Source organism: Mustela putorius, unplaced genomic scaffold (genome assembly GCF_011764305.1).
Source record: "Mustela putorius furo isolate JIRA1106 unplaced genomic scaffold, ASM1176430v1.1 tig00000785_pilon_pilon_pilon, whole genome shotgun sequence".
Taxonomy (NCBI): Eukaryota; Metazoa; Chordata; class Mammalia; order Carnivora; family Mustelidae; genus Mustela; species Mustela putorius.
The window spans coordinates 3563015-3586558 of NW_025421480.1; the positions used below are offsets into that span (position 1 = coordinate 3563015).

Consider the following 23544-nt stretch of genomic DNA (forward strand, 5'->3'; position numbering starts at 1 on the left):
TCCAATATAAGGAATGGCCTCCACCCTGGGAGGTAGCAACGCTTTAAACCCAAACAATGGATCATTTTTCATTTACTTTTTCCATTTATACTCCTTAGTGGGACTTTTTTTTAATTACGGGAACTGGCTGCCTGGCTTTTTGAAGCATCGTGTCAATCAAACAGTGTAGCCCCCGAGAGAGTATGTAACCGTGTCCTTCCCTCTTACCACCAGCATGGTAGCCAGTGGGAATATTCCTCCACGTGGTTCATGTCCTTTCTAAATATGCACACGCGCGCGCACACGCACCCACACACACACTTTTTCTTTCTTCCTTTTCTTTGGGGAAAAGAAAAGATTATATTATGAAGACCACTTGGCAGTGTTTTGGGGGTAACGTTCCATGCCTGTTTCTCCAGATCGATACTATAGATCTCCATATTGGAGGCGCACATTCTGTCACGTGGACGTGCTATGATTGATCCAAGTGTCCCACACTGATGGACCTTCTCAGATTGTTTCCAATTCTGTGTGTGAACAGTACTGATGTATATTCTTCCTCTCTGTTGTTTTTGTTAAGTAGATTCTTAAAAGCAGGATTTCTAGGTCAAAGATGATGCCTTCATGAAACATGAAGCCATACTGGCAAACTACTTTCCTCAAAATGACGTCTACTGCCATAGCGATTTATGAGCACACTGGTTTCCCCCCCATCCTTACTGGCACTGAGTGTTATCAATCTTTTTAATTTTTGCAAATTTTGTTACTTTGTTAGGTAAGAAACAATTCAGACAGTCTCAATCAAAATGTTAATTTAGCCACTAATAAGCTTCACTACTCCCCATTTGGGCCCAGCCCCTGAAGCCTGGGGACCAGCAGTGGGGAGTGAGGGCTTGGGGTCTGTCTCCTCACGCTACCTCCTTCATCTGACTCCTCCCAACCCTGGGAAGTGATGATGTGGCTCCTCAGAGGTCAAGGTCCAGGGAGGATCAAAGGGAGAAAAGCCAAGTCCTGCTTGCCTGGTGAGGCCTCGTGCATCTCCCTCTGGGCTCTCACATAACCCCACCTTAGCTTTTTTTGGGGGGGAATGAACGAACAGGTCCTTCCACCTGACACAGGTAGCATGTGTGCCCCCATCCTTTTCCACCCAGTACCCATTTCTGGCACTCACTCTTGCTCTCTGCCAATCTGCTCCGGGTTCCCTGTGGCCCAGCAAGCAGAGCCCCTTGGAGACATGAACATGGCATGGGTCAGCCCCCACTCCCACCTGGCCATTGCAGCCCACTCCAGCCCCCTTCTCTCGGCTGCAGGCAGGGGGATCCCTGGAAACCCAGAGGCCTCCATAAAGCCCTTCTGTCCTCAGACTGCAGAATCAGCACTTTAAGAACGTACAGGTTTCTGTCACTCAGCGAGCCTCAGCCACAGAATGAGAGATGCCAGCTTCCAACCATAGGGAACCCTGGCCTCCATGCTGGATTCTTCTGGTGTTTCCTCAGCTTGACCCGAGATGGGGGAAATACTTCTTTCCTTACCCCAGGAGCAGGAGAGCAAATACTCATGGGGCCCTTCCTAAGCATCCTCTTCAAAGAGATCTCCTTCCCGATGAACCTCCAGGCTTCCCTTGCTTGGGTGGGAGGAGGGTCCCTGATAACCTAAGGATTTGCCCTGGGAAAGGCTGCTGGGATGTTTCTCATGCTTCTCTTTCACACTGAGGACACTTACCCTCCTGGAGGTTGCAGTGGAAATTCTGGGCACAGGAGAAGTCCCAATCTGTCTCATGTTGCTGCTTCCTAGAACACATCTGAGGTCCCTTGTCATGCACCACCGCCTTCAGTGGTATGAAAATGAACTTCATGTTCTTGTTTACACTTAGACCTTTATTTGATCCAGAATTTATTTTTGTAAATAGGATGCTAGGAGTCTAACTTTGTTTCCTCCCACATGGATAACCAATTGCATCAGCGTCATTCACTGTACCAAAGAAACCCTGCTCATCCCACTGGGATGCCAGCTTTGGCACAGAGTAAGTTCTTACACAGAATGGCTACTTTCTTACTCCTTTTTTGTTCATTTTCCTTTTGATTATTCCTATGCTGATATTACATGGTTTTGATTACAGCATGTTCATACTCAATGTTTATAGTCTGTTTTATTTTGGGGGGGGTTGTTTTGTTTTTAGTTAGAGCTATCAGTGTTTGAACAGTCAGCTTTTAATACCTGGCACTGTATAATATCTTCTCTTGCTAAACTTTTCCAAAAAAAAATTCTGTCAATTTCTACACAGTTATTCTTCCATGTTAATTTTTAAAATCATTTTTCTTAGTTAAAAGTTGAAGGGGATTAGAATTATGGTCAACTTACATATTACTTGCAAAGGAATGACATGTTACAAAGGTGAAGTCCTCTCATATAGGAAGATGTATTTCGGATTTAATGATCCTCAATAACAAGGGATGGCCTACAGAATTCCAGGTCTCCTATGGACAGAAGGTATAGGACCTTTTTCCTATACCTTCCTCTTTTTCACAACCCTGCACCCAACCATGTAGCTAAATTTCCTGTTTCTCGTGTCCTCCTGCTCTGAAAACAGAGGGTATTTACCTTAAATAGAGAGAACACTACCATCTTGCAATGACCTTGGTCCGTGTGAAAGCTGTCACAGAGTCATGGTCATAATAGCTCCTGTTTCCTGAGGATGAGTTATGAGCCAGGCATCTAAGAGCTTTATAGATATGGTCTCTTTTAATCTTTGCAATCCATCCGTGAAAGTGGGTATTAACACTCACGTTTAATAGAAGAGAACACTGAGGCTTGACACACCTGTAAAACGGGTCCAAGCTTCCATCAGAACAGGATGGCCCAAAGGCAAAGCCCTGTACTTTCACAGTGGGTAACTGATCCTGTTCAGGACGATTCCCAAATTCTTTCAGGTTTACTTACATCTTCTAAGTACCCTTTCTGTGAGTTGATAGCAGACATAAGCTTGCCAGTGACATTTTAGCTGACTGCGGCAGTAACTTGTGTTCTGCCCTTCCTGGATCTGTGCCAACAGAAGACTGGTGGGGCAGAGCCCAGTCAGCCCTGGATGAGCCGTTTGTCCTCATTTGTCCACAGGACCCTTGCATCTTAGACACATCACTTATTGATAAATGAAATTCTGACTCCTCTTCCACATGGGGGAGTCTTTGCTTAGGGTCTGGGACATGGAAACCCCGCTGCCTCTCTGTTTCTGGATTTTCATGGGGAGTTCCTCATGGTCTTAGACCTTGAGGAGCACTGACAGTCCCTCTCACTTCATGGATGAGGCTGTCACCCTCACACATTTTCATCTTCTGGCATTTTTAGAGCCGTGTTTCAGTGGCTCCCAATCTAGCTGGGATGCCTGATGTGTTTGTCTCAGAGTACCCCTAGAGGAAGGGGCAGGCTCTCTGGAGGGCTCCTCAGGTTGACATTTGTAGCCTGTAGAAGGCTGTTGGTCGTTGAACCGCTCTCACATCCTGCCACGATAGCAGCCTTAGTCCAAACACAAACAAACATAATTGTGCTTGGTGATGCTGCCTTGCCTCTTGAAAATATGAATTAGAAAAAAGAGAGAAACAACAACAAAAAAGAAACATGTTGACTTGAGCTCCTGTCTTCATGCTCATTTTTGTCCATCACTGGATTTGTAGCCAAATGGTTTGGTACTTGGCTCTTTTTCGCTCCTCACCAGGTAGCACGTTCCGCCGTCTTAGCACTTACAGTCCTCTGAGCTGCTCGGGTGAGTGGATTGAGTCCCCGTCCCTGAGTGAGCATTCAGCCTGTCCCAGCTAAAGCCATTATGAAGAATGCTGTAACAGATTGTTTTATGTACACAGCTCTTCATTTTTATTTGACTTAGCTCCTTGGAGAGATATTATAAGCCAAGAAAATGCACATTTTTACCAGTTTCTGTTCTGTACTTCTTCCTCCTCTCCCATTGCCCTGGTTGGCCCCTAGCCAAATCCCTCACTTCTCTGGACATGATCCTTTTCTGGCTGATACTGTCTCCTTCTGGCTTTGTTATGGAACCTGGACTGGGTCCTGACGGGAGAACCAAGCAGCCCTCAGAGACCTTGGAAGATGGGAGATTAATGGAACACTGGCGGGCTCAGAGGAGACGGTTCCCCAAAAGTCCGAGTGCAAGCAGGGAGGGTAACTTATGTCCTTCTACTTCCACATACTTGGTACTTTGGGTGCACGTGGGATAGGAAACCAAGAACCCGAAGGGGCTTTGAGACTGGGGCTGGAATTCCCTTGCTGGTTTGGTCGGCCATCTTAGACTACAGTTTTTCCCCTTATCATTCGCCCCCTTTGATGCCCCCTTAAACACCTACTTTAGAGGGCATCATTATCATCTACTGTGGGCCGACAACCCTGCAAGGCTAATACCTGGGTGGTGGCTTGCCTGGTAACAGTGTTTTCTATGAACTAAGCAGTCCATCCTAAGGTTGCCCAATAAGCAGTAACAATAACAAGTTTCTGGGAGGAAGTCCAATCAGAAGGGGAAGCAGCGTAAAGTCTGACTGCTGAGGTGAGGGATGTTGTGCCGATGATAGCCGGGGACCACGGTGAACTGATGTCCATCAGTCAGTGCGGTCTCGCTGAAGGTGGAGCCGGAGCGGGTCGGTAGGGTCTGGATGGGCTTTCCTCCGGCATGATTCGTCTGACTTGTGAGCCTCCTTTACTCTAGAGTGGTGGACCCACTGGGTGACACCTGAGACCTTAAAGGCGGTAGGGGTGGTGTGAACAGTGACGGGCCCTATCCACTGTGGTTTGAGGGGGTCCTTTTCAAAGCTTCTCGGGAGATGCGCCTTAAAGTTTTTCACAGGGCTTGGAGGTGGGACACTTCTAAGTTTCCAGTCCGTTCAAGGTCTCCTCTGACCCTGCTTATTACGGGGGGCGGCCTGCCACAGAGCCTTTGAGGTGAATTATAGCTATGGGAATCTTTTAAATCCAATTGACTAGAATAAATAAGATCAATGACCTCCAACAGGTAGGCTCTACAGAAGTATGACATTTAGCTCCAGGCATAAGGGTAGCTGGGCTTAAAGTGTGACAGGTTTTAGGTATTATTTCAGGTGTATCTGTAAGCATAGTCTGGTATTTATTAAGTCATCCTCCATCATCCATCAGTGGACTTTGGCCTCTAAGACAAATCTGGACCTAATGTGAAGTCATTACAGTCAGGGACTGTCCCATAGTGACAGTTATATGCTGAGCTAAAGCCTTTGCTTCCAATTGTACCTCAATAGAAGTGGCTTCTAGGATAAATACGACTGAGAGGGATGAAACAATTAAGAAAGACCTCTTTGGGGTAAAGCATTAATATCCTACCTACAAGGAATCACTGACAAGTGGGGGAAAACTTATCAAGAGGTTAAAGTCATTCCCAAGTACATCATCTGATCCAATCATAAAGAAAGGGTCATCCCTTATCTCCATAAGTCCATAGTTAACCCTATGGAGTGGAGTATGCTCTGGCTTTTAGGGAATGATTTCATTATCCCAGCCACAGCCATATAGAATTGGTCAAGGTGATAAGTTATACAATTCTTGGGGTATCAATTCCATTTTCCAGTTGTTTAATCATGTGCCATGGGGCCCTGTTATTATCCCCACAGAATAAAAAGCAGGAAGATTGTCTAAATGAGCTATTGTGCAACTTCTCTGAAGTTTACCTCAAGTTGTCTAGCTTAGGTGAACAACAAACATTTAAAGACATCAAAATCTAGAACTTAACATCCACAAAAGTGGGTTATTTAAATGTAATTTTTCTCTCTAAAATAACCCTCATTTCCAGAGATAGCCAAATCAGGACTAATTTGTTTAAAAAACAAGTCCAGTTTTAACAAAGTTGGCCTAATTATTTACATAAGCTCAGCAAGAACACTGAGTGATCAGACAGATCATACAGATCTTTCAGAATCTGCTTTGTTGGAGCTATTTATTTTTTTTTTAAAGATTTTATTTATTTATTTGACAGACAGAGATCATAAGCAGGCAGAGAGAGGGAAGGAGTGGGGAGCCTGCTTCCTCAGGGGGAAGCAGGCTCCCCACTGAGCAGAGAGCCTGATGCGGGGCTCGATCCCAGGACCCTGGGATCACGACCTGAGCCGAAGGCAGAGGCTTTAACCTACTGAGCCACCCAGGCGCCCCTGTTGGAACTTTTTATAAGGAATCTCTAGGTTGGACTTTCAGTAGCCTCTCCAGGCCAACTACTTGCCGTCAGACACACCTGCAATACCTATAGATTTGGACAGATTCCTCTTCCTGAGGGTCCTGCACCTTCCAGGAAGTGACATTCTTCACTCACCTGGTGAGGCTGCTGAAAACTCTGTAAGGTATCAGGCCAACAGTTCCAAGGGGCGTTAGGACTCCAGGTTTCATAAAGCCAACCTCCATTCCTTAAAGCTTTCTGGTTATATCTGAGTCTATGCATGTCTTTCTCAAATAGGACATTCCAGTCTAAGCCTTGATAAAATAACCAATGTTTCCAATAATGTCTTTTTACAAGGAGAACAGATTCCTATTGAACTTATGCAAATGACTGATTGCCATGGAAGAAAGAATACTTACTGAGACCTTCTGAGTTTCAGAAGGGTCACATAGAAAAGTTGAATGCTTTGATTTGCTTATAAATGAGTATTTTTACATTTCTGTAAGCCACAGATATCTTAAGAAAAAGTTCCCTTAGTCTGAAAGAGCAAACATGAGAGAACCAGCAATGATTAAACAAGAGTCACAACACTACGATCTTTTAGCTCTTTTAGTCCCATGTTACTGATTCACGTTCCGTTTGAATGCAGCTTTTACTTAGTTCTGAAAGTTCTTACTCATTTCGGTGCTGATCTTAAAGGTATTGAATACCTATATTGTCCTAAAGGTCTTTTATAAGAACCTCCTTGAAGATGAAACTTATTTTGCAAGACAGTAAGAACAATTATAAATAATTAAAAAAAAAAACCCTCAGAAATGGACACAGTTAACGATCTGATAGGAGAGCTCACTATGATACGACTGACAAGGAAACTCAGTTATTCCGGGATACATACACTTCAATAGCCAGAACCAGAAGGTTACAGACCCAACAAGCAAGCCTAATCAGTCAACAAGACTTTGTTCATGATTTAAATCTTGGGGAAGTTTGTTAAAACCTTAGAACGTTTTAAAGCACTTCCCTAAATAGGATTAGGGATGTTAAAGACCCGATAAAGGCAAGACAGAGAAACTGGTTTTTCTAGGCAAGCAGAGAGAAAACAACTATTTGTATTTTCTTATCAAGAGCTGACCAACAATAGTTTTGTCTTTTGAACAGAGAGAAGCAGACTTTCAATCTTATACCAATGTACTTTAAAATCCATTCATTTCAACCTTGGTCCCTCCCGACCGCATCTAAAATTCTGTTCCAAAGTTTTCCCTCCATAAACCTTCTACAACTTTTTCTTTGCATTCAGATTTTGTCCCTGCTCATTTTTTCCCAAACAACCATCTCATTTATGACAAAATTACCTTTTTTAAACCTTCAACAAAAATGCATTCCCATTTCTTACGTTTCTTACAGATCTCCTACTTTTCCACACACTGAGTTGTTTTCCTTATTTCCACCAGTCTTAGTTACAGTTGGCAGAATTTCGCACTCTTTAGAAACCTTAATCTCCAGTAAAGACTGAGGAGTAAACAGTTGTGAACTGTTACACCATAATTCTTTAGATGGCAAATTTGTGAGCAAGTTAAGCACAAAACATGTTTACCAACAGATTTAAATATCCTTAGTTTCTTTACAGTAAGAAGTCAAAAGCACAAACCTATGTCCAGTAATTAAGGACTTACACTTTATCCTATTTGGAAATGACCTAGATGTCCAATAAATTCAATTCCATTTATCATTGAAGCAAAACTTCAAAGTTTTAGTTTATCAAAGACTTTGAAAGTTATCTGAACAATCACCCAAGAAAACTTCTAGATGATTAACCATCCGTGTAGTCATCTTCTTGCTAACAAGTTGCAACAGACATAACACGAGGTCATCTGACCTTCAGTAAACCTTGACATTGAATAAAAGTTTCACGTTTACTGCCGAGAACTGAAAAGACATATCTATCTTAATTAAAGCAACAAACTTAGTTTAAATACTGAATTATGTTCCACCTGGATGCTCCCCATGGTCCATTTTCACCTGAGACCCCTGGGGAAATCTGGAGTGGGGGGGGTGTCAGGTCCAGAGGGTGTTCGTCTTGCTCCGACAGTGAAGGGAGGAGCACGGTGCCTGAAGCACCTAGGACGGTCTAGCAGCCACCAATGCAGGCCGCACCCAAGGTGGTGCAGAACCGGGAAAAGGGGGATGGGGAGACAGAAGAAAGTGCTGCCAGAGGACAGAGAAAGGTTCCTGGCTCAGGAGCTCATCGGCTCCGAGCAGATGCCATGTCTTCCCGCCAACAAGGGGGGATAGGCAGTCGTGTTGGGCCAGAGAAGACAGGGAATTTCCTGGAAACAAAGGGAGTTTCAGCAGCTGCTTGGGAATATTCCTCCAAGTCCCTGTCCTGAAGGACGCCTGGGATCATGACCTGGGTGGACGGCAGACGCCCCCCCCCTCCACCACCACACCTTAAACATCAGGGTGAGAGCTCCTGTGACTTTACAACCTGTCTCTGTCTGGATCAGTTTCCCCGTGGGCTGTCAGGGCTGCAGAGATCTCCCCACACATGCCACTGAGAAGCCTCGGGGCCACCGTCTTCCCGCACCTCTGCTTTAGGCCCCGGGTGAGAGGAGGACTGTGGTTCTGACCCGTTTGTCTTTGTCCGGAGCTCGTTCCCACGGCTGCCCCCGATGCCCCCGGGGCACGGCCTCCCTGATAGGCTTTGCTTCCTTACAGCCTTTGGGGTCTTTTACCTGGGTCACGAATACCCTACTTTGGTCCTTCCTATTGGCACAGAATGGGACCCGTGGGGGCAGAGTTTGGGCCACCTGAAGCCGAGAATCAATGTCTGGGACTAGGTCAGGGTGTCTGGGGGCCCTGACCTGGACAGTGGGTAGGTCCCAGGGCCCCGCGGAGGGCCAGCCGACCCCGCAGGTGGCCCGCTCCGGCTCACATAATGGGCCTAATCTTCTAGGAGACGTGTTCAGCCCACAGCCTCCGGGGAATCGCTTCTTAAGCCTTTCGAGCGTACAGTCGGTTTTGACGAGCACGACCCACGACGCGCAGGGGGCTGTCCACCCTGTGTGCTCCCTCCCTGTGTCGCCGGCGCAGAGACAGACAAAGGGTGGGTGTCCCTGCAGAGAGACCAGGCCCAGGCCCGCCTGTCCGCCCTCCTGGGGGACACCTGCATGCCTCTTGGCCACCGTGAGTCCGTATAAACCCCAGACTGGCGCCCCAAGGGCTCGCCTTAGACCCTATGAGGTCACCCCGGAGACAGGTCAGGGCCCACTCGGACTCCGTGGACTTCTGGGGGCCCTAAGGGTGGAGCCACGGCCTCGGGCCGCCTGACCCGGCAGGTCCAACTGCACATCCGCTCGCGCTTTCACACCGACGTTCTTACGGTTCCTCCCCCCAGGCCGGACCTGCGCGATTCCTTTCCCTTCGGGAGTTCTGTCCTGCCCCCCTTTCGGGGGTTTCTGACCTGAGGGAACCCCCCCCACCGAGTCCGTACCTGTGAGACCTCTGGGAGGTGTCTGGGAGGAGATCGGTCTCCCCTTCCGGCCTGACGGGGGCCTGCCGGAAACCAGGCGGCGCGCCCTCTCCTTTACGACCCTCGTGCGTCGCCGCCGCGACAGCCGCAAACCGGTGGCCGCGATGGTGCCGGCGGGGGAGCCACGTGTTGCGAACCTGCACTGGGTCCTGGCCCCAAACCCAAGCGGCCCTCGGAGAGCCTGGAGCACCGGAGGCTCACTGAGCACGGGCGGGCTCCGAGGACACTGTCCCCGAGGGGGTGAGCCCCGAGCGCCAGCCGGGGTCTTCGTCCCCTTCCTCGCACGTGCGCGGGAAGCGGGCTGCGAGAGGCGAGCCAGGAGGCCGTGCGGACGGGGCTGGCTTCCGTCGCGGGTGTGCTCGGGCCGTCGAGTGCGGGCCTCCCGCATCCGCGTCCCCGCGGCGGTCCCCTTCCCACCGGCCGCGCTGGTTTGCGGCGACCGCGGCCAGACCCCGTGGCGGGCGTGTCGGGGCTGCTCCCGGTCCGGCCGCGGGGAGAGACGGGCTTGGGCTGAGGTCCTGCTCTCCGTGTTTTGCTTTACAGCGGGAGCGAGGAGGAGAGAGAGCATTTTGTACCGTCTGTGAGGAAACCAGGAAAACCTCTGAGACTTGGGTTTGCCCTGCTGCGGGGCTGTTTTTAGGGAGAAGGGCTCTCATTCTGCGGGGCCACCGCGCCGGCTGGAGGACTCCCAGAAGCTCGGGGAGCGGAGAGCTTCCGACGGGGCGGAGCGCACGGAGCGGGTCTCCGGGGCAGGGGGGTGGTGGGAGGGGGAAAGCCACCTGGCGGCCGCGGCTCCGCAGCCCTGACCGAGCGCCCGGCAAGCGGCGGCCAGGACCGGCGGCTCCGCGGACTCTGGCGCCCCCTGGCGCCGGCAGCGGGAGGTGCAGGCTTCGGGGCGGCGCGGTGCCGGGCCCTGCCCTCTGGGGAGAGGCTGCCTTCCGTCTGGGACGCAGGAGGAGCCCACCCAGAACCCCGAGATCTCGGGGGCCCCACAGGCCTCACAGCCTCTCAAGAGGGGCTGATTGAACGAGCGCTGCTTAGAGGTTTTGATGCTCGGGGTCTGGGGAGGACCCCTTCGAGAAGGATCAGGACAGTGTGTGTGTGTGCGGGGGGGGGGGGGGGTGCCTAGGGTCAGCCAGGGCGGGGGGACGGACGGGGGGCTGAGGGTAAGGGCCCCTGGATGTGTGTGGGGGGACGGACAGAAACCTGACACACGCCTTCTTAAGGCTGGTCTTTTGGGGGTGGTTGGTCTCTTGTTACCCCACTGCTGCCTCGGGACTGAATGAAGGATTTGCCTTAATAACTTCCCCGGCAAAGCTAGCCCCCAGACGTGTCCAGCTTGCTCCTTCATGCTTCTCTAGATGCTCCTTTGCCTTGGTCTGTTCTGTCCCCTTTTTGTCTTGGATCCCAGAAAGGCTTGACCACGGTCATGCACACCAAGTCGGACGCTGCCTCGCTGTGACACTCTCCGGGCACCTTATACTCCAGGCGGGCTCTCTAACTGGGAGATGAAGCTGTAGCGCCCTGCTCAAGGCCACCTGGGAAACAGGCTGGGTGGTTTTCATGCGCGGAGAGGGCTGTCCCTGTACCTCTGGAGAGTTCAGGAGGCAAATTTGGCTCATCAGCCTTCACCTAGAGCTGGTCTCTGGGGAAGCAGTGTCGGCTTCCCTTGTACCCACTTGCTGGGCCTGCGGGGTGGAGGGCTGAAGGCAGCAGCCTCTTCCTGCCCAGGCTGCTCAGTCCCCGGGCCCTGGGCCAGGATATAAAAAGGTGGCTCTTGAACCAAGCTTGGGCCTCTTAGTTTTAGGGGCTGCCCAACTGGGGCTGGTGTGAGGGAGTGCCTCTTATTTGCTCCATGCTTGCCCCACACCTAGTGGCCCTCCACAGGAGCAGCAGGAGCTGTGGGGGACACACGCCGAAGAACCCCTTGCCGGTCTCAGAGAAAAACCAGAAGTGGCCGCTGGGTATATCCGGGGTAGCTTCCTGCAGCCACTTGGGGGATCGGGGGGCAGGGAGCGGGGGCTGCGACACTCTCTGTAGATCTGTACTGTCTGGATTGTACAGTGCACAGTGCTATAGACCAGGATAAGCAGACCATCCAAGGGTCTGAAGAAAGAGTTGGAGGGACATTCCTGCCAAGGGGGATTCAGCAATAAACCTCTGCATTGCGTGTTCGCCCCCTTCCCGCCCCAAGGACACTACGTGAAGTCTCAAGCATCCTTGACACTTCTTCCTGCCTCAGGGCCTTTGCACATGCTGTTTCCTCTGTGTGGAGGGCCCTTACCTCTCTGACCACCACCATTTCCACTACTGGCCTTGCTTACTCTCACTCTTCCTGCAGGTCACGGCCCAGGCTGTGGGGATATCGCTCACTTGTGCCTTACTTGTCCCCGCAGTCTTGCCTCCAGCCCAGTCATTGTCCAGTCACTTGTCTTTTGCCCCCACTGGACTCCTTGAACATGGGAACTCACTCAGTCTGTGATCCCAGTACCAGGCACTTTCAGACATGCAGGAAGTGCCCAATAAGGTTTGTAGAATGAGCCAGCCTGCGCAGTGGTACGGGAGCGCCAAGGGACTGGAACAGCTTAAGATCCTCAGGAATTGTGGGTGATCAGGTTAGGATTGTGAGTGGTTTTATAACCTTTCTGTAGGCTTCCCTTTCCTGGTCTCTGCCATCCCCCACCCCCACCCCTTTGGGCCTCACTGTCCACCCAGCACACAACTCTGCAGCCACCTGGGGTCTCTCCCGTCACCCATCTACTCCGAGCACGTACATTTTATCCATGAAGGAAGTGCTCAACACAAAGGGAACTTTCCTAAGAAGACTGAGGGGAAGGGCTTCAAAGAGAGGAGCTTTCCCCTAACCCAGGGCCAGGGAAACATGGCCAAATCCAGCCCAGGCCTGTTTGTACATGGCCTGCAAGCCAAGAATGGTTTTTACGTTTATAAAGAGTTATTAAAAACGTAGGAGCAGTGGCAGAGACTGTAATGTGACCCACAACATCTGAGATATTACCTTTGACCCTTTACAGAAAGTCTTTGTCCCCTTGCCTTACAGACAGGAACATGGGGGGGAGGGACTACAAGGTCTACCTAAAATGGCACAGATGGGCCAACATCAGAAGGAGCTTGTGTGGGCTGGTGGAGAGAGCACTGGAGATGGTGTCAGAAGACCTGGGCTCCAGTCGCCCCGGCTCTTGCCTAGTCTCCTCCCTGGGCCTCAGTATCCCCACCTTTATAATGGAGCTGACTCCAATCCTGCACTCGGATGCCCCTGATGTCGGTGTGCACTGCCTCTCTGTGACGGTGCCAGGCCGCCGAGGAGGTGTTTGGGGCAGATTGATCTGGCAGCACTATTTCTCACCAGTAGGCTCTGACTTTCTCTGCGTGTGTGTCTGCGGTGGGAGGTGGCTGTCACCAAGCGCCACCGCCCTCTGGATTCATGCCTTCACCCAGTTCTCCCCCTCTACAGTGGCCCCCTCCAAACCAGACTGCGCCATCGAGGGAGAGACCGTGATTGGGAACAACATCCAGCTGACCTGCCAATCAAAGGAAGGCTCTCCGGCCCCTCAGTACAGCTGGAAGAGCTATGATATCCTCAACAAAGAGCGGCCAGCCCCAGCAGGTAACGGGGACAGCAGGGGAAGACGCGCCCCCGCCCCAAATGCAGTCAGGCCTCCCTGAAGGGCTGCCCTCGGCCTCCCGCTTCCTCCCCGCAGCAGGTCTTTTCGTGACAATCCCCATCTCATAGGCTGTTGCGGAAAATCAAAGTCTCGTAAAGCACTCAATAGAGGCACATAATAAGTGTGCACCTGCTACCTTTGTTGCCCGCAGCTCAGCTCCTGTGAGTAAGCATGTCGGTTAGCCACTCTGTGCAAAAGCACTGAGTGTGCTTTTAATGTTGACTGTGATCATGTCCTTTTTTTTTTTTTTTTTTTTTTTAATTATTTGACAGAGAGAGACACAGCGAGAGAGGGAACACAAGCAGGGGGAGTGGGAGAGAGGGAAACAGGCTTCCCGCTGAGCAGGGAGCCTGATGTGGGGCTCGACCCCAGAAGCCTGGGATCATGACCCAAGCCGAAGGCAGCTGCTCAACAGCTGAGCCCCCCAGGCGCCCTGTGATCATGTCCTGAAGTACACACCTGAGGCCTCAAGTCCAGGGCTGGGGCTCCACTCAAGGACGAGAATTCCCATCCACATTCCCTATCCAGCCTAGTCCATCTCGGGCTCCGCAGAACCCCACCTTCCCAAACATGCCCTCCGTTTGTGGCCACACCCAACTGCACGAGCAGGTCTGCCATAAGGGTCCCCTGTTCTCAGGGAAGGAAACGTTAGGTCCAGCTCTGGTTGCCTGGAGACCTGCTTTGTGCCAGGCAGCTGGCATTTGACCTTCGGTCAGGAAACAAACTGAAAAAAAAAACCCTATATAGATATCTTACTGTCATTACCATGGTGTCCACTGGTGTGGGGACACCTCAGGCGGCATCTCGGATCCCCAGTACCCCCGGCACACTCAGTTCCCCTGGAGATCAGAACAGACAAGTTCTGAGAGGTGTCGGTTGGCTTAACTTCTGGGGTCTCTCCGCTCAGTGTGGGTGAGGAGGAGGTGGGCAGGGCCGGGTGAAGCCGTGGGTGGAGACGGGTGAGAAGTGGGGTGGGGTGTGCTAGGGAAGGGCCTCCTGGGGCCGGGTCGGTCGACAGGGGGAATGTACAGACTGGGGCTTTGGTCGAACAGGACGAACTTTGTCAGTTTGTCTTTCACTCATTTGGGAGCCAAATGAGAACTTAAAAGTAGAAAGAAGAAAACAAGAACAGAACCCTCTCACTCCAAGGTAAATTAGAAAGGATGTTGTGGATCTCAATAGGTTTCCAGTTTTGTTTACAAATTTCTGACTGGAAAATTGTTGTCGAGTGTGTCTGGAATTTCTGGAAACCCCCTGGCAGCTCTCCTGTGGGTCTAAGGTGCCTCCTGTCTGGCCTGGGCATGACCCAGTGACTCCAGCAATAGTTACCAAGGTCTGCCATGGACAATGGTTGGTCGACCCTTTCTTCCAGCAAGGCACGTATAGAGAGACCCAGGGCCGAAGGCTATATGGCGAACGCCGTCATAGTTTTATAGTCAAGGGTGTTGTAAGTCAGAGGATGCATAAAGGGATAAAAGGTTTCTCCAAGGAGGGGCACCCAACCTGGCACTACAAGCTGGCTAAGAGCATGGTGTGGGCTTGAATCCTGGCCCTACCACTTGTTAGCTACGTGACCATGGCAACAGACTTAGCCTCTGTGCCTTAGTTTCTCCATCTGTAAAATGGACATAAAACTAGTACGTACTTCATAGAGTTCCTGAGATTAAATAAAAGTCCATGTAAGGCATGGAGACCATGCTGGTAGGTAGTTAGAACTCCGTGAGGCTCGGTGTTATTAGCTGTGTGGTATGTGAGCTGCATCCTTCAGGATGAGTGGGGAGGGCGTGACAGATATCCGGGGGGGGGGTGAGTATCCGCGCCGTCCAGGGTAGGGAGCATGCGCTGGCAGGGAGGAGGGAGGTACTGCTGTGAGAGCAGCAGCCACCGGGTTCCTGCAGAACCTGCGCGTTGGGCCAGGGCAATCCTTCATCCTCCAGTGATTCAAAAGAGGAGAAACCTGAGGACACGAAAGAAGGTCATGGGGAGACGCTAATACATACTTTGGAAGAACGTCATCCTGCTCCAAGTTAAGATTTGCTCGGAGTGGGGCGCCTGGGTGGCTGAGTTGGTTAAGCGTCTGTCTTCAGCTCACCTCATGATCCCAGGGTCCTGGGATTGAGACCCGAGTCAGGCTCCCCGCTCAGTGGAGAGCTTGCTTCTCTCTCTCTACCCCTGCCTGCTGCCTGCTTATGCTCTCTCTCTCTCTATCAAAAGAATAAATAAAATCTTAAAAAAAAAAAAAAAAAGTTGTGCTCAGAGTCAGAGTCCAGATCTGGGCATGGCAGCCAGGAGCGTGGTTAATGGTGAAACAACGCATGCCTGCGCCCGGTGTTGGGATGGAGGCGGCTTGTCCTCGGAGGCTCTGGACTCCACCTGCCTATCGAGCCCCAGAGTAGGAGCAAACCCAGTTCTGATTTTTGAAACATTTCCGTCCATAGGGCACAGTTTGAGAGTCGGGTTCCTCCGCCCTCCTCTGTCTGAAGACAGTAGAGATTGCTTCCTTCCACTAAGTCATCGGTGGCAGCAATCCAGCAGGGAAAGGGACAGGGAATCTGGAATCAGTATATAAGAATTTCAGTCCCGACGTCTCCACTTAGTGGCTGTAAGTCACTCACAGCCTCTCTGACCCTTAGTATCCTCCTCTGAAAACCTAGGACGACCAGCATACCACCCTCCCTGAAGGCTGTAAAGAGCAAAGAGGAGACCCCCTCCGCCCCGGGTGATAGTTCTAGGCATCCTTTGTAAGCCAGCTAACTTCATGCACTGAAAGACTAGGAATTTGGATATCAAAGAAGGAAGGAGAGTACTTCTGGGATCCCGAGCGCCGGGGACAGGAAAGTTAAGTCTTGCCAATTTGACACCCGTGCCTCTGGGAGACCAGGGCTTCTCGGTGGGGAAATCTCTCCCCAGCTGGACCAGCCCAGGGAAGCGGGAGGCGGACTGTCCTGTAGTTCCTCCTGTTGGCCACGAGGTGGCGCCACTGCAGCGAAAACATGAGGTTTACCTGGATTTCAGCAAATGTTTTAGGTCCTTTCCCAAGAGGAAAGGGGCTTTGGAGCCCCCGCTCAGAATCCGAGCAGATCGGGTAGCACGAGAGATGCACTGGTTAATTCCAGACCAGCTTCTTTAATATCCCCTGTTTCCTTTGGGGAAGAGTCCCAAGCTGGGCTCTGATAACCGGAAAGGCCCTGGAGGCCGTCTGAAGTCCTGTCCTGATGTGTGCGCTGCGCCCTGGACACGTTACACATGGGCGGAATCTCACACGCTCTAGAGGAGTAGGAATCTGGTGAGGGCTAGAATCCCCATATGTATTCCAGGGTCTTAGAACATTTCCCAAAGTGTGTTCCTTCAATATGCCTCTATTTTTTTTAAAAGATTTTATTTATTTGAGAGAGAGAGCGAGTTAGCAGGGGAGGGTCAGAAGGAGAGGGAGAGAGAGAATCCCAAGCAGACTCGGTGCTGAGTGTGGGGTCTGATGCAGGGCTCTATCTCACAACCTTGAGATCATGACCTGGGCCGAAATCAAGAGTTGGGTGCTCAACAGAATGAGTCACTCCGGTGCCCCAAGATGCCTCTTAAAAGAAAAATCCAGTTCATTTAGGAAATAAGACTGTCAGGGAGAAGGAGTTAAGATGGTAGAGGAGCCGGGGGACCCTAAGTTTGTCTCATCCCTCGAATACAACTAGATAGTTCTCAAATCATTTGGAACACCCGAAACCTCGATCGGAGTTTCTGAGTAAACAAATATTGCCAGTCTACAAGTAGAAGAGCAGCTACCGTTTGGAAGGTGGGGGGTCCAGGGGCTTGAATCCAGTGTCACAGATACATACATATATATAATGGAATATTCCTCAGCCATCACAAAAATGGTATCTTGCCACTTGCAATGCTGTGGGCGGAACTGGAGGGCATCACCTTAAGCAAAGTAAGTCTAGAGAAAGACACATCACGTGACTTCACTCATATGTGAAATTTAAGAAACAAAACAAAGGAGCATTGGGGAAGGGAAGGAAAAATAAAATCAGAGAGGAAGACAAACCATAAAGAGACTCTTAATGATAGGAAATAAACTGAGAGCTGTTGGAGGGGATGGGGTTGGGGATGGGGTAACTGGGTGATGGATGATAAGGAGGGCCCAGGGCCGCGAGCACTGGGTGTTCTCGAAGACTGATGAATCACTGAGCGCTACCTCTGAAACTGATAATACACTGTTTGTTAATCAATAGAATTTAAATTTAAAAAATGATTCTTTAAAAAGATGTGATATATATTACTCAGCCATGAAAACAAGTGAAATCTTGCCATTTGCCACAAGGTGGATGGAACCAGAGGGTATTATGCGGAGCGGAATAAGTCAACCAGAGAAAAACAAATACCACATGATCTCACTCATATCTAGAGTTTAAGAAACCAAACAGATGAACTAGCGGTAGGGAAAGAAAAATAAGATAAAAGTGGAGAGAAGGAGCACCCGGGTGGCTCATTCAGTTAAGCCTCTGCCTTTGGCTCAGGTCATGGTCACAGGGTCCTGGGATCGAGCCCCACATTGGGCTCTTTGCTCAGCGGGGAGTCTGCATCTCCCTCTCCTGCTCCCCCTGCTTTTGTGTGCTCTCAAATAAACAAACAAACAAACAAACAAATAAAATCTTTGGGAAAAAAAGAAAGAAACAGGGAGTTACGAGACTCCTAACGACAGGAAATCAACTGAAGGCTGCTGGAGGGAGGTGGGTGGAGAGATGGGGTGGCTGGGTGGTGGCGTTGGGGGCACTTCGTGAGCACTGGCTTTTATATGCAACTGATGAGTCACTAAATTCTACCTCTGAAAGTAATAATACACTGTATGTTAGCTAACTTTAATTTTTAAAAAATTAAAAAGAAAAGAAGACCATTATACTATCATCTCCATTTAGGGACACGCAGTGCTTATTAACACCTTAGAAGCTCTGAGAGTTCTGTTGTTAAAAAGTGTATTTAACCCTCTTTCACGGATTTCAAATTTTGCTTTGGTCATGGACTGCTTTTTTAGTACCATATGTTACTGTCACAGGTAAGCAATATTCCAGAAAACATTCTGAGGCGTGAAATTCTAGGGTAGAAGCAGTAGCATTTTATAGAAAAAGAGCATCGAGAAAATAAAGACAGCTGTGGGTTTCAAGGGAACAATCTGAAGAAAGTACATAGGGAAAGATAGGAAGAAAATAACCCAAATCATCAGCTGGTATTTCTAGCTGGTGAAATTATGGATGGTTTTTTCATTCTTTGTTCTTTATACCGGCTTTCCCTGACCCTTCAGATAAGATTAAACTCCCTTGCCATAAGCTCAAGTAGCATTTCTGTTTCTAACTGATTACCTGTGACCACCCTGGTTTCTTGTCTGTCCCCGCGTGAAGAGGGGGGGGAAACTGTCTTCGTCTTGTGCAGGGCTATCGCGATCAGGCCCCTCAGGCTTTCTCCACTCAACCGACTGCAAGTAATAGCTTCGTGTCATGGACACATTCTCATAATGAACCTACGTTGTTTTTTATGATACGTAGGAAAATGGAAAATTGTCAACTGCTCCAGAGAGTTCTAGACCTAAAACAGCATTTTGGTTATGCTTTATCATTTCTTAATTTTGTGACATTTGGCAAGTACCTTAATTTCTCCAAGCCTCTGGTTACCTCTGTGACCTTGGAGATTGAGTATTTGTTCCACTTCCCAGACAAGACTGCTGACAAAAATCACAGGACCGCACATTTGAGGAAGGATAGGGAGGAGCACATCCAGACAAGGGAAACCCACACCAGATGCAATTAGGCAAGAGACTGGAGGCCGTGGCGGGGGTGGGGGCTGCGGGGTGGAGTGGCCGCACAGTGGGGAACTGGCCAGAGACAAAGCTAAGGTAAGCGTAGGACCAGATCTGTAACCCTGTGATACTATTCAGAAGCTTGGATTTGTTCGGGTTTTTTACCTTTTTATTTTAATTGCAATTAGTTAACGCACCATGTAATATTAGTTCTGCTTGTGCAGGATAGTGACTCTTCCATACATCACCCTGTGCTCATCACAAGGGCACCCCTTAACCCCCATTACCTGTTTAACCCATGCCCCACCCGCTCCCCTACGGTAACCATCAGTTTGTTCTCTCGAGTTAAGCATCTATTTTTTGATTTGTCTCTTTTTTCCCCTTTGTTCATTTCTTTTGTTTCTTAAATTCCACATATGTGGAAAATAGTATGGAGGTTCCTCAAAAAGCTAAAAACAGAATTACACTCTGATCCAGTAATCCTACTACTGGGTATTTACTTAAAGAATACAAAAGCACAAATTTAAAGGTTTACATGCATCCCTTTATAGCAGCATTATTTTTTTTAAAAGATTTTTACTTATTTATTTATTTGAGAGAGGGAGAGAAAATGATCAGTGCGGAGGGGCAGAGGGAGAGAGAGAGAGAGAAGCAGACTCCCCGCTGAGCAGGAAGCCGGATGCGGGGCTTGATCCCAGAATCTGGAGATCATGACCCAAGCCGAAGGCAAAGGCTTAACCGACTGAGCCCCCCGGGCACCCCATATAGCAGCATTATTTACAGAGTCAAGATACGCAAGCAGCCCAAGTGTCTACCCACAGGCGAATGGATAGAGAGGTGTTATGTGTATGCAATGTAATATTATTCAGCCATAAAAAAGAGGGAAATCTTGACATTTGCAACAACATGGAGCTCGAGGGTATAACACTAAGGGAAATAAGGGAGTCGGAGGAAGCCTGGACTCGTTCCTGAAGATTAGGAGCCACTTCTGGAATGTCTGAGCCGTGCTGTGACTGGGTCCCACCTGCCGGGTCCAGCATCTCCCCTGGATGAAATCCAGCTGCCTGGTGCAGCAGGATCTCACGAGGCCCCCTCTGCTGCAGACAGAGGCAGAGGTGTCTAACTCTCCACTCAAAACAGCAGTTGTGACAAAGCGTCTTTGAGGACAGAGCATCTAAAGACATCTGAGCATGAAGCTCTCGCTTTCAAGGTAGAGAAATTCATCGGATCTCAGGTTTAGCAGGAAGGATTCTCATGAGGACGCTGGACTGGTCTCGATTTCTCAAAGACTTCTTCCACGAGTCCAAGCTCAAGGACACAGGTTCCAAAGAGCAGAAAAGTGGTTATGACCATACCTTCTCGTTAGAAAGCACTTTGAGGTAATACATATGCATTTTATGTTTCCCGTGCACGTGCGACAGGTCGCGTGTTCTCAGGCTGGCCTGCACTGATCACTGCCTCGCTTCATGCTCCCTCTTGCCGTGCCTCACACGGACTCTTGTTATTTATAAATACAGAAGCTAAGGTTCAGGGAAGCTAAGTTCCTGGGCCAAGGTCACAAAATTAATCTAGCAGAACCAGGCTTCAAACCCAGGGGCCTGACTCCGTTCTAAGCACTGCAGGGTTGTGCGACCTGCCTGCTGTCGTCCTGGGAGGCCTCCAGGCGGACGCTCTCTCCACATAGACGAGGTCAACGGCCGTGCTTGTGTCCTCCTGGGAATTCGGGCCTCCAGGTGTCTCGGTGTTTCACCGACCAGTGGTGCCTCGTTCCCCTGTTCTTCCTTCTCAGTCGCAGGCCAGATCTTGTCTCTGAAGAACATCTCCACGGACATGTCGGGTTATTACATCTGCACCTCCAGCAATGAGGTGGGGACCGAGTTCTGTAACATCACCGTGGCCATCAGACTTCGTAAGAGTGGGTTGGGGGCAGGGTGGGTCAGCCTCGGTCTGACGGAGGCCAGGTCACTGGTGCGGGGTCCAGAGAGACAGCTGAGGGAGACCTGGTGGTGGTGAATTGGGGAGCCTCTGTAGGTTTACCAGCTGGCAGGGTAACCTGGGGTGACCTCTGTCGGATGCTCCCCTGCCTAGAGGTCAGGCCAGTTCCCTTGGTTCTTGGGAAGCAGAGCCTCAGACTGACTTCTGGAGACCTGCTCAGCCCTGCCTGCCTTTAGGGCCACTCAGTGGGCATAAGGGAAGCGTCCAGAGTCAGCTGCCACAGAGTCTGGACCCTAGTTTCTGGGGCGGGTCCCCAGCACCCGCTCAAGGACAGGCTAGAGCCAGAGCTGGCATGGCAGACAGCTGGGGACTTTTTAGGAGCCTGGGTCACCCAGGGAGAGTTGGGACACCGATCTATTAGCCTGGGTGTCTTTGCGCCCACTCCATCCTGACGAGTGTCTCTAGACCCCCGTCTCCTCCCTGCAAGGCCAGGCCCTTCACGGGGTGTTGCTGGGAGCTGGCAGCCCTCCCTGGGCTGGGAGGAAGGCTGGGCCCGTCCAGAGGCTTCCCTCACCATGGCTCCTCATCCCCAGAGGCCTGGGCTCAGGTCACGCCTCGGGAGATGCAGCTGCCCTGCTCTGTCTCTTGCAGCTTCCATGAACGTGGCCTTGTATGCGGGCATCGCGGGGGGCCTGGCTGCAGCCTTCATCGTCCTGGGCATTGTCATCTACTGCTGCTGCTGCCGGGGGAAGGACGAGGCTGAGGACACAAAGCCGTGAGTGTTCGCGGACAGCCTGTGGGCAGGAGTGGGGGCAAGTGTCACCGCTCCTCGTGACCTTTTGCACTCACACCGCCAGTGGGGACAGCTGCCCCCAAGTGGCTTCGCAGCCCTGGTACTTGGCTGCAAGGCCCGTGATTGCCCAGGCTTCCTGTGGCCTCCGGGGGCCAGCCTGGGGCCGAGCTCGTCCCTCCTGCTCTGGTGGAACCAGACTGCCCCTCTAACACTCTGAGCTCAGGAGCCACCTAGCTGCCACCTCCTGTCCACTCGGAGCCAGCCTGCAGCCCGGGGGCCCTTCGCATCGGCACGGGTAGGGGCGGCAGGTCCAAGGGCTGCTTTTCCCCTAAGGAGCTCTAGGCCCAGCTCCCCAGCCTGAGTGAGGGCAAACCCTTGCCTCCATCCTCACTGCTCCCAGGAATCGGATGATCTACCAGAAGCCTCCAGAGCAGGTGAGGGAGCTTCAGACAGAGCGGGAGGAGGACGACAACTACGGGCAGGAAGACCGCAAGAGCACGGGGCGGGGGTCCCCTGGCCACGCCGACCGGTGACGAGCCCGCCGCAGGCTGAGGTGGGGCGGACTAGCATCCATTCCTCGGCCTCCTGCCCCCCCTCTCCTGGCTCCGTTTTCCTCGCCCTCCATCCCGGCCACGGACGGGATGCTTCTTCCCTGCGTCACCTGCTGGAGGGCTTGGCTAAGGGGGCCTTACCGGTGACTGACCCTGCCAAGCGCCCTCCCCCGCAGCGTGACCCCTTCCTACTGCCGTGCCCGGCTCACAGCCTGGCCCTCAGGCGGGACCAGGCCGCAGCCTCACCTACCTCTGTAGCTGGCAGGGCTCCCCAGGCACAGGACGGAGCCTGGGGCTCCTGGTTGGGAGCGACCCGAAGTTTCCAGAGGCAGCCCCAGCCTCAGCAGAACGGGAGTGGCTCTGCTCCCCACGACACACACACACACACACACACACACACACACACACGGCACCTGGGGGAGCCCCGGGGCGCTGCGGGGGGACGGGTTGCACACGGTACATACTTGTTGGATACATGAGTCGGGGAAGGACTCCCTACGATTTATCAAACCTAAGTGAAAACTCCTGCTTCGGGACCACTTTGGCCCCAAGCTCCCTTTCCAGCTCATCTCCCGAAACCCTCCGTGAGGGCCGGCTCAGCTCCCCTGCACACTTCCTCAGCGGCCCATCACTTTCTCTCTCCGGCTCGGATGCGCTTTCCATCGCCACCGGCCCCAACTGGCCTGTCTCAAATCCCAGCGATAACCAGACCCTGGTCTCCCCCACACATGGGAACAATCTTGTCACCTTGTCTCCAGCTCCTGAGCAGTTAACCTGAGCATCAGCCCATCCCTCAAGCAAGGTCTGAGCTCCCTGGGCCGCAGCCTGGGCTGCACTTCCCTCCCCCTCCCCCATTCCCACCCCCCACATCCCAGGAGCCCCCCAGCCGGGCTCACTCCAGCTGAATCTGGGCGCCTTCCCCTTTCTGGTCTCTCTGATGTTTGTAGACTCGCAACTCCCCCCTCCCCCTGCTTGCCCGTCTTGTCGCCCACTGTCGGAGCCATGTCCCTGCTTCGGGCTCGTGGCCCTGTGGCTAATCTCACCCAAATGCAGTTTCCTGTTAAATAAACGTCGTTGTCTTTTCTGGATGATCAGAAAAGCAGTTCTTAAA

General features: G+C 51.3%; 2 protein-coding genes across 3 annotated transcripts in view; one reads left to right on the forward strand and one right to left on the reverse strand.

The window, feature by feature from the left end:
* Positions 1–9751, reverse strand: part of STYXL2 (serine/threonine/tyrosine interacting like 2) — a 73027-nt gene extending 63276 nt beyond the window's left edge. For both annotated transcript variants that reach the window (XM_004756728.3, XM_004756729.3), the window contains exon 1: positions 9648–9751. The gene's annotated coding sequence lies outside the window, so the exon portion shown is untranslated. The remainder of the gene's footprint in view (positions 1–9647) is intronic.
* Positions 1–23544, forward strand: part of GPA33 (glycoprotein A33) — a 44874-nt gene extending 21330 nt beyond the window's left edge. Inside the window, exons 4-8 of the mRNA XM_004756726.3 lie at positions 13159–13311; positions 20944–21063; positions 21741–21864; positions 22283–22435; positions 22986–23544. Coding sequence (XP_004756783.1) covers positions 13159–13311; positions 20944–21063; positions 21741–21864; positions 22283–22415 — 530 coding nt within the window. The 3' untranslated portion in view covers positions 22416–22435; positions 22986–23544. The remainder of the gene's footprint in view (positions 1–13158; positions 13312–20943; positions 21064–21740; positions 21865–22282; positions 22436–22985) is intronic.